The 11,566-nt window shown below is 44.6% G+C and overlaps 1 protein-coding gene across 1 annotated transcript; it reads left to right on the top strand.

Annotated features, from left to right (window-relative positions):
* The first annotated feature begins 8,983 nt into the window (after nt 1-8,983).
* On the top strand, nt 8,984-10,619 carry LOC123086183 (uncharacterized). The gene is made up of 2 exons (XM_044507906.1): nt 8,984-10,079; nt 10,383-10,619. Exons 1-2 carry the CDS (start codon nt 9,552-9,554, stop codon nt 10,461-10,463), a joined length of 609 nt encoding a protein of 202 aa, XP_044363841.1. The 5' UTR covers nt 8,984-9,551; the 3' UTR covers nt 10,464-10,619.
* Nucleotides 10,620-11,566: the final 947 nt, after the last annotated feature.

Here is an 11,566-nt window from a genome sequence, read left to right as displayed (position 1 = left end):
AACAAAATATGTTGTTCCCTTTGTCATCGGTATGTTACTTGTCCGAGATTCGATCGTCGGTATCCAATACCTAGTTCAATCTCGTTACCGGCAAGTCTCTTTACTCGTTCCGTAATACATCATCTCACAACTAAAATATTAGTTGCAGTGCTTGCAAGGCTTATGTGATGTACATTACCGAGAGGGCCCAGAGATACCTCTCCGACAATCGGAGTGACAAATCCTAATCTCGAAATACGCCAACCCAACATCTACCTTTGGTGACACCTGTAATGCTCCTTTATAATCACCCAGTTACGTTGTGACGTTTGGTAGCACCCAAAGTGTTCCTCGGGTAAACGGGAGTTGCATAATCTCATAGTTATAGGAACATGTATAAGTCATGAAGAAAGCAATAGCAACATACTAAACGATCGGGTGCTAAGCTAATGGAATGGGTCATGTCAATCAGATCATTCAACTAATGATGTGACCTCGTTAATCAAATAACAACTCATTGTTCATGGTCAGGAAACATAACCATCTTTGATTAACGAGCTAGTCAAGTAGAGGCATACTAGTGACACTTTGTTTGTCTATGTATTCACACATGTATTATGTTTCCGGTTAATACAATTCTAGCATGAATAATAAACATTTATCATGATTATAAGGAAATAATAACTTTATTATTGTCTCTAGGGCATATTTCCTTCAGTCTCCCACTTGCACTAGAGTCAATAATCTAGTTCACATCGCTATGTGATTAACACCAATAGTTCACATCTTTATGTGATTGGTTCACTTCTCCATGTGACTAACACCCAAAGGGTTTACTAGATTCAATAATCTAGTTCACATCGCTATGTGATTAACACCCAAAGAGTGATCATGTTTTGCTTGTGAGAAAAATTTAGTCAACGGGCCTGCCAAATTCAGATCCGTATGTATTTTGCAAAATTCTATGTCTACAATGCTCTGCACGGAGCTACTCTAGCTAATTGCTCCCACTTTCAATATGTATCAAGATTGAGACTTAGAATCATCTGGATCAGTGTCAAAAACTTGCATCGACGTAATCCTTTTACGACGAACCTTTTGTCACGTCCATAATCGAGAAACATATCCTTATTTCACTAAGGATAATTATGACCGCTGTCCAGTGATCTACTCCTAGATCACTATTGTAGTCCCTTGCCAAATCAGTGCAGGGTGTACAATAGATCTCGTACATAGCATGACATACTTTATAGAACCTATGGCCAAGGCATAGGGAATGACTTCCATTCTCTTTCTATCTTCTGCCGTGGTCGGGCTTTGAGTCTTACTCAACTTCACACCTTGTAATACAGGCAAGAACTCTTTCTTTGACTGCTCCATTTTGAACTACTTCAAAATCTTGTCAAGGTATGTACTTATTGAAAAAACTTATCAAGCGTCTTGATCTATCTCTATAGATCTTGAAGCTCAATATGTAAGCAGCTTCACTGAAGTCTTTCTTTGAAAAACTCCTTTCAAACACTCCTTTATGCTTTACAGAATAATTCTACATTATTTCCGATCAACAATATGTCATTCACATATACTTATCAGAAATGTTGTAGTGCTCCCACTCACTTTCTTGTAAATACAGGCTTTTCCAAAAGTCTGTATAAAACCATATGCTTTGATCAACTCATCAAAGCGTATATTCCAACTCCGAGATGCTTGCACCAGTCCATTGATGGATCGTTGGAGCTTGCACATTTTGTTAGTACCTTTAGGATTAACAAAACCTTATGGTTGTATCATATACAACTCTTCTTTAATAAATCCATTAAAGAATGTGGTTTTGACATCCATTTGCCAGATTTCATAACATGTGGCAATTGCTAACATGATTCGGACAGACTTAAGCATCGCTACAGTTTAAGAAAATCTCATTGTAGTTAACACCTTGAACTTGTTGAAAACATTTCGCAACAAGTCGAGCTTAGTAGATAGTAACACTACTATCAGTGTCCGTCTTCCTCTTGAAGATCCATTTATTTACTATGGCTTGCTGATCATCGGGCAAATCCATCAAAGTCCATACTTTGTTCTCATACATGGATCATATCTCAGATTTCATGGCCTCAAACCATTTCGCGGAATCTGGGCTCATCATCGCTTCCTCATAGTTCGTAGGTTCATCATGATCTAGTAGCATGACTTCCAGAAAAGGATTACCATACCACTCTGGCGCGGATCTTACTCTGGTTGATCTACGAGGTTCAGTAGTATCTTGTTCTGAAGTTTCATGATTATCATCATTAGCTTCCTCACTAACTGGTGTAGGTGTCACAGAAACAGTTTTCTGTGATGTACTACTTTCCAATAAGGGAGCAGGTACAGTTACCTCGTCAAGTTCTACTTTCCTCCCACTCACTTCTTTCGAGAGAAACTCCTTCTCCAGAAAGTTTCCGAATTTAGCAACAAAAGTCTTGCCTTCGGATCTGTGATAGAAGGTGTATCCAATAATTTCCTTTGGATATCCTATGAAGACGCACTTCTCCGATTTGAGTTTGAGCTTATCAGGATGAAACTTTTTCATATAAGCATCGCAACCCCAAATTTAAGAAACGACAGCTTAGATTTCTTGCCAAACCATAGTTCACACGGTGTCGTCTCAACGAATTTAGATGGTGCCCTATTTAACGTGAATGCAGCTGTCTCTAATGCATAACCCCAAAACGATAGTGGTAGATCGGTAAGAGACATCATAGATCGCACCATATCTAATAAAGTACGGTTATGACGTTCGGACACACAATTACATTGTGGTGTTCTAGGTGGCATGAGTAGTGAAACTATTTCACATTGTTTTTAACTAAAGGCCAAACTCCTAACTCAAATACTCTTCTCTACGATCAGATCGTAGAAACTTTATTTTCTTGTTACGATGATTTTTCACTTCACTCTAAAATTCGTTGAACTTTTCAAATGTTTCAGATTTATGTTTCATCAAGTAGATATACTCATATCTGCTCAAATCATCTATGAAGATCAGAAAATAATGATACATGTCGCGAGCCTTAATATTCATCGGACCACATACATCAGTATGTATGATTTCCAATAAATCTATTGCTCGCTTCATTGTTCCGAAGAACAGAGTCTTAGTCATCTTGCCCATGAGGCATGGTTCGCAAGCATCAACTGATTCATAATCAAGTGATTCCAAAAGCCCATCAGTATGGAGTTTCTTCATGCGCTTTACACCAATATGACCTAAACGGCAGTGCTACAAACAAGTTGCACTTATCATTATTAACTTTGCATCTTTTGGTTTCAATATTATGATTATGTGTATCACTACGATCGAGATCCAACGAACTATTTTCATTGGGTGTGTAACCATATAAGGTTTCATTCATGTAAACAGAACAACAATTTATTCTCTTACTTAAATGAATAACTGTATTACAATAAACATGATCAAATCATATTCATGCTCAACGCAAACACCAAATAACACTTATTCAGGTTCAACACTAATCCCCAAAGTATAGGGAGTGTGCGACGATGATCATATCAATCGTGGAACCACTTCCAACACACATCGTCACTTCACCCTTAACTAGTCTCTGTTTATTCTGCAACTCCCGTTTCGAGTTACTAATCTTAGCAACTGAACTAGTATCAAATACTGAGGGGTTGCTATAAACACTAGTAAAGTACACATCAATAACATGTATATCAAATATACTTATGTTCACTTTGCCATCCTTCTTATCCGCCAATCACTTGGGGTAGTTCCGCTTCCAGTGACCAGTCCCTTTGCAGTAAAAGCACTTAGTCTCAGGCTTAGGATCAGACTTGGGCTTCTTCACTTGAGCAGCAACTTGCTTGCCGTTCTTCTTGAAGTTCCCCTTCTTCCCTTTGCCCTTTTCTTGAAACTAGTGATCTTGTCAACCATCAACACTTGATGTTTTCCTTGATTTCTACCTTCGTCAATTTCCGCATTACGAAGAGCTTGGGAATCGTTTTTGTTATCCCTTGCATATCATAGTTCATCACGAAGTTCTACTAACTTGGTGATGGTGACTAGAGAATTCTGTCAATCACTATCTTATCTAGAAGATTAACTCCCACTTGATTCAAGCGATTGTAGTACCCAGACAATCTGAGCACATGCTCACTAGTTGAGCGATTCTCCTCCATCTTTTAGCTATAGAACTTGTTGGAGATTTCATATCTCTCAACTCGGGTATTTGCTTGAAATATTAACTTCTCCTGGAACATCTCATATGGTCCATGACGTTCAAAACGTCTTTGAAGTCCCGATTCTAAGCCGTTAAGCATGGTGCACTTAAACTATCAAGTAGTCATCATATTGAGCTAGCCAAACGTTCATAACGTCTGCATCTGCTCCTGCAATAGGTCCGTCACCTAGCGGTGCATCAAGGACATAATTCTTCTGTGCAGCAATGAGGATAAACCTCAGATTACGGATCCAATCCGCATCTTTGCTACTAACATCTTTCAACACAATTTTCTCTAGGAACATATCAAAATAAACACAGGGAAGCAACAACGTGAGCTATTGATCTACAACATGATTTGCAAAATACTACCAGGACTAAGTTCATGATAAATTTAAGTTCAGTTTAATCATATTACTTAAGAACTCCCACTTAGATAGACATCCCTCTAATCCTCTAAGTGATCACGTGATCCAAATCAACTAAACCATGTCCGATCATCACGTGAGATGGAGTAGTTTCATCGGTGAACATCATTATGTTGATCATATCTACTATATGATTCACGCTCGACCTTTCGGTCTCCGTGTTCCGAGGCCATATCTGTATATGCTTGGCTCGTCAAGTATAACCTGAGTATTCCGCGTGTGCAACTGTTTTGCACCCGTTGTATTTGAACGTAGAACTTATCACACCCGATCATCACGTGGTGTCTCAGCACGAAGAACTTTCACAACGGTGCATACTCAGGGAGAACACTTCTTGATAATTAGTGAGAGATCATCTTATAATGCTACCGTCAATCAAAGCAAGATAAGATGCATACAAAGATAAACATCACATGCAATCAATATAAGTGATATGATATGGCCATCATCATCTTGTGCCTGTGATCTCCATCTCCGAAGCACCGTCATGATCACCATCGTCACCGGCGCGACACCTTGATCTCCATCGTAGCATCGTTATCGTCTCGCCAATCTTATGCTTCCACAACTATCGCTACCGTTTAGTGATAAAGTAAAGCATTACATCGCGATTGCATTGCATACAATAAAGCAACAACCATATGGCTCCTGCCAGTTGCCGATAACTCGGTTACAAAACATGATCATCTCATACAATAAAATTTAGCATCATGCCTTGACCATATCATATCACAACATGCCCTGCAAAAACAAGTTAGACATCCTCTACTTTGTTGTTGCAAGTTTTACGTGGCTGCTACGGGCTTTAAGCAAGAACCAATCTCACCTACGCATCAAAACCACAACGATAGTTCGTCAAATAGACTCCGTTTTAACCTTCGCAAGGACCGGGCGTAGCCACACTCGGTTCAACTAAAGTATGACATGCTGGTAGGCAGTATGACTTGTATCGTCCACAACTCACTTGTGTTCTACTCATGCAAATAACATCAAACCATAAAACCTAGGCTCGGATGCCACTGTTGGGGAACGTAGTAATTTCAAAAAAATTCCTACGCACACGCAAGATCATGGTGATGATATAGCAACGAGGGGAGAGTGTCGTCTACGTACCCTCGTAGACCGAAGCGGAAGCGTTGACGCAACGTAGAGGAAGTAGTCGTACGTCCTCCGGTTCAACCGATCCAAGTACCGTTACTCCGGCACCTCCGAGTTCTTGACACGTGTACAGCTCGATGACGCACCCTCGATCTCCGATCCAGCAGAGGCGCCGAGGGGGAGTTCCGTCAGCACGATAGCGTGGTGACGATCTTGATGTTCTCCTGTTGCAGGGCTTCGCCTAAGCACCGCTACAATATGACCGAGGTGTAATATCGTGGAGGGGGGCACCGCACACGGCTAAGGAACGATCAATGATCAACTTGTGTGTTCTAGGGTGCCCCCCTACCCCTGTATATAAAGGAGGGAGGGAGGAGGTGGCCGGCCCCTAGGGGGGGGCGCGCCATGAGGAGGGGGAAACCTACTCCAAGTAGGTTTCCCTCTCTTTTCCTTATCTTATTTGGAGGGGGAAGGAAAGAGTACTAGTATTAGGAAGTAGTACTAGTAGTAGTAATAGGAAGAGGGGGAAGGAGAAAGGAAAGGGGGGGCCGGCCCCCCTCCCCAATTCGGATTGGGCTTGGGGGGGCGCGCCCCCTTCCCTTGCTCCTTGCCCCCTACCCCCGTATATAAAGGAGGGAGGGAGGAGGTGGCCGGCCCTAGGGGGGGCGAGCCATGACGAGGGGGAAACCTACTCCAAGTAGGTTTCCCTCTCTTTTCCTTATCTTATTTGGAGGGGGAAGGAAAGAGTACTAGTATTAGGAAGTAGTACTAGTAGTAGTAATAGGAAGAGGGGGAAGGAGAAAGGAAAGGGGGGGCGGCCCCCCTCCCCAATTCGGATTGGGCTTGGGGGGCGCGCCCCCTTCCCTTGCTCCTTCTCTCTTCCTCCTACATGGGCCCAATAAGGCCCATATACCTCCCGGGGGGTTCCGGTAACCTCCCCGGGCTCCAAACTTCTCCGGAACCTTTCCGGTGTCCAAATATATCCGTCCAATATATCAATCTTTATTTCTCGACCATTTCGAGACTCCTCGTCATGTCCGTAATCATATCCGGGACTCCAAACAACCTTCGGTACATCAAAATACATAAATTCATAATATAACTGTCATCGAAACCTTAAGCGTGCGGACCCTACGGTTCGAGAACGATGTAGACATGACTGAGACACATCTCTGGTCAATAACCAATAGCGGGACCTGGATGCCCATATTGGTTCCTACATATTCTACGAAGATATTTATCGGTCAAACCGCATAACAACATACGTTGTTCTCTTTGTCATCGGTATGTTACTTGTCCGAGATTCGATCGTCGGTATCCAATACCTAGTTCAATCTCGTTACCGGCAAGTCTCTTTACTCGTTCCGTAATACATCATCTCACAACTAACATATTAGTTGCAGTGCTTGCAAGGCTTATGTGATGTACATTACCGAGAGGGCCCAGAGATACCTCTCCGACAATCGGAGTGACAAATCCTAATCTCGAAATACGCCAACCCAACATCTACCTTTGGTGACACCTGTAATGCTCCTTTATAATCACCCAGTTACGTTGTGACGTTTGGTAGCACCCAAAGTGTTCCTCCGGTAAACGGGAGTTGCATAATCTCATAGTTATAGGAACATGTATAAGTCATGAAGAAAGCAATAGCAACATACTAAACGATCGGGTGCTAAGCTAATGGAATGGGTCATGTCAATCAGATCATTCAACTAATGATGTGACCTCGTTAATCAAATAACAACTCATTGTTCATGGTCAGGAAACATAACCATCTTTGATTAACGAGCTAGTCAAGTAGAGGCATACTAGTGACACTTTGTTTGTCTATGTATTCACACATGTATTATGTTTCCGGTTAATACAATTCTAGCATGAATAATAAACATTTATCATGATTATAAGGAAATAATAACTTTATTATTGCCTCTAGGGCATATTTCCTTAAGCCGTCGGGGGCACGAAGACGTCGATGCCACCCTCCTCCTCGTCCGGCTCTTCCTCGTCGGCGGTTGCTTCTTGGGCGGGGGCAGGAACTCCCGTGGCCGCCCTGGCCTTGCCTGCTCCGGCCTCGCCCGTCCCGGCCTTGCCTGCTCCGGCCACGGCCCCGCCTCGCCAGCTCCGACCAGCGCCTGCCCCGGCCAGCGCCCGCCCCGGCCGCGCACGGCGAGCTCCTGCCTCGCCCGCCCGTAGTACATGGAGAGTAGAATCGGGGAGAGAGGGAGTGTGGGCGTGGAGAGGAGAGAGGGAGTGTGCTGCACGTGGGTGGGCCTGGAGAAGAGAAAGGGGGAGAGAGAGGCTGGCAAGTGGGGTAGCGCCTACAAAAAGCTAATGCCGGCGCCCCCAGCTGCCCCCCCGGCGGGCTGGGTGCGGGGTGAGCGTGCCGGCGCTAACTTTTGCTAAATCCGGCGTAAAACAACGTCTTGGGGCCCTGACTGGGGCGTTTTTTACTCGCCGGCGTCCAAAAAAGCGCCTGGGGGGGCTTCTTGGGGGCCTTAGTGGAGATGCCCTAACCAACCGACCGACCGACCGACCGTGCTAACCCGCACGACTCCTTGACTCATCAAACTCCCATGGACGACGATCTTGATGAACTTCCGGCACCGCACTCCGGCACCACCTCTCCCGTCAGCGATCACCTTTCACCGCCTTGCTGACGACAGCCCGCCGTCTCCCTCCATGTCGCTGCACGGAACGACAATCGTCTGCTCCACCTCGTCGCTGCACCGCCCAGCGACTTTATCGCCCGCTCCTCCTCGTCGCTGCACCACCCAGCGACCATATCGCCCGCCCCGAGGCGCTAGTCGGGTCGCCACCCCGGGGCAAGCGCGGCTTCAAACCGACCTTGCTCTGATACCAATTGTTGAGATTCTGCCACATGATCGATCACATCAAATCACGAACACACGCGATAGAAAAACTGATAGCCAAGGGTACGTGTCATACCCTAAAAATTCCTCTTTTTATTTTCTCCTTTTCTTGCCATGGTTACAAAACTCACGGCCAAGTGCATATATATATATATATATATATGCACAGCAGCCACCGACCCAAGACAAAACTAATCCTATACGTACTAGATGTCCTAATACAACTCGGACACTCACGCGTGTACTACCAACTAACCTAGTACAAACGACTAGGACTCCTAATAGTACTACCAATATGCATCCTAGCCGGACTATTTCCTGTGATTCTCCTAATCTAATTGACTACTAATCAGTACCAGCATTTTAATCAAGATTACTGCTAACACCTCGCTCGAGCCGCGCTCGCCTCACGCCGCTGGCGCGACATAGCCTCAAGCTCCCCCTTCCTGCGCCGCTTTCGCGAGCTCCACCCCCGGTCACCCATCCTCGGCCTCTTCGCCTCGCAGCCAGACCTCCAGCAGCTCCCCATCTTCCACCCCGCGGCCGCCGTCCGCTCCGACCCGGACCTCGTAGCCGCCGCGCGCGGGGGCGACTTCCTGCTCACCCGCCTCGAGGACGACACGGCGTGGCGCTTCCGGGACTGCCGCAACGGGTGCCTCCTCCTCTGCAGAGGCGACTCCGTCTCCCTCTACGACCCCGTCTCCCACCGGCACGTCGCCGTGCCCCGTCCACGGAACGACGAACCACTCCTCCCTGTACTACCACCCGGAGCAGCGGAGTACATATGGGACTGCTTGATGGACGGCCATGGAGAATTCCGCGTGGTCACCGTGCAGCGAGAGGGCCAAAGGTTGCGCGGCATGGAGTACGCCTCCCGCACGGCCGAGTGGCGCATCCACCCGTGGGTGGACGGCATCCGCATGCCTGCACATGCGCAGAGCATGTGACCGATGCTCGCTGCTGCGGCCGGGCTCATCTTCTGGAGATATGACCGGAACTCCTCGCTCCTGCTCGACACCAGCACCATGGCATTCTCCATCGTCCCTCTGCCAGTTACAATAACGACGCACACGATGATGCCGCCGGGAGCATACGCCATCGGAGACACCGAGGCCGGTGTGTGTTGCCTTTTGCTTATGGTCGGCAGGACTACGCTGCAAGTGTGGCTACTCAAGAAGAAGGACGGCGGTGGCGGGCATGCGTGGGAGTTGGAGAAGCAAAGCCATATCGGCTGGCTGGACAGCTTCAACCGGCGGTTCGGCGTTCATATGGTGGCTGCTGGGCTGGCAATTGTTTACTGTATGAGTTGCAAATTTTCTCACTTTGTCATTGATCTCAAGGACCTGAGCCTCATGGATAAGTTCCGTTGTCATCGAACCATGGCGTATACCCTTTCCAAATGCCATGGCCACCTGCTGCGTTGGTGCCTACTTCTCCGTGTGATCGACCCACCACACCCCAAACATATGCTTGCGGAGGTATGAATGAACTTGCAGTTTCTTTTGCTTGTCACCTGTTGTTGCAGAGAACATGCTCATGTCCATGACTTCCATCAGGAGTGCTGGCCCTGGGATCTCATGTATCACAATCACCATAACATATCATATTTGATGAAACTGAAATTTTACTAGTAGTAACTTTAGTGCTTCTCTATCCTACTGAACTGGCATCTGACAATACCACCTTCTGGCACTAGGAACTGTCGTGATAGACTGCATCTTTTGATACTGATTGAATTGTCAGCAAAACTGTGTGTTTACCATTTTATCTTGCCATTACAGATGCTCAAAATCAACACGAAGCACCCTCTTCTAGTAGGAAGCGCAAGAGCAATGATGAAGTGGAGCCATGTATTCTCGTAGCTTCTTTGAAGAAGGAATTTGTCGGATAAGAAATTTTGCTATGAGATTGGACCGCCGACTTGAATAAAGAAGGCAATCAACACTTGTGCGTTTAAACCGCCCCTTGTGAGCAAAATATTCCCCGGCTATCCTTGATATGTGCAAGTTGGAAATACGATAAACTCTGTACTTAGGAAGAGATTTCTATTGAGAAGCATATATTCCCTTTGGAGAAACAGAGCCAAAATTTCAAAATTATGACTTTTTACTGAAAAAATGTATGTGCATGGTACACAAGATTGTAAGAAACACAACCTGTATATCAACTTCTAGACAATCATTCATACGTAGTTCCTAATTAAATTATGCCAATTTGATTGTCTAGAAGTATATAGGTTTTCTAGAAGTTGATTTTGAGCATATACAAAATAACTTTTTCGCAGAGTTATTATTTACAAGTTGATTTTGAGCATATACATAAATAAATAGGTTGTCTAGAAGATGATTTTCAGCATATACATAAACAAATAGGTTGTCTAGAAGTTATTTGTTTATTATGTCTAGAAGTTGGTTTTTCGAAAATTCTGCAAACATTTATTTACATTGTATATACGTTTTCTAAAATTTCACAAACGTTTTTTTAAAAAGCATGAACATTTATTAAATTTCATGGACATTTTTTCTTAATGCTATCGACATTTCTCATAAGTAGTTCAAACATTTTTTTACAATGTATGCACATTTTTTAATCTGTGGTTATTTTTTTAATTGAGTAAGTAACTTTTAAAGTATGTATATAAATATAATTAATAAAATGAAGAAAGAAAAAGAAAAGGAGAGGTGTATCAGCACATTTTTTTTGTTGGGTGGAACTACAATCAGCATGAAATGTGCAAAATGTGCTACCTCGATTGAGCAGGGGCGGGCAACATGGTGGTTGGGTGGAACCAAACTGACGTAGACAAGATGTCCTAATCATCGCGTGCGTTGCTTGGAAGAAGTCGATCCCCAAATAATAATCGGTGTTGCTTAGTGCGATCTTGCAGTTTACATTTAAAGTAGGAGTATGATTCGGTCGACATGCATCACTAGTTGTCTTGTCTATAGTTGTCATGGTTTTATGC

This window comes from Triticum aestivum, chromosome 1B (genome assembly GCF_018294505.1).
Source record: "Triticum aestivum cultivar Chinese Spring chromosome 1B, IWGSC CS RefSeq v2.1, whole genome shotgun sequence".
Taxonomy (NCBI): domain Eukaryota; kingdom Viridiplantae; phylum Streptophyta; class Magnoliopsida; order Poales; family Poaceae; genus Triticum; species Triticum aestivum.
Note: the sequence above shows the minus strand (reverse complement) of the source record. Positions and strands in the feature narration are given on the sequence as shown.

Coding starts and splice junctions, on each gene's coding strand:
- LOC123086183 (XM_044507906.1), top strand. CDS start 9,552: ATGCTCGCTGCTGCGGCCGGGCTCATCTTCTGGAGATATGACCGGAAC. Junction 10,080..10,382: donor CCAAACATATGCTTGCGGAG/GTATGAATGAAC, acceptor TTGCCATTACAG/ATGCTCAAAATCAACACGAA.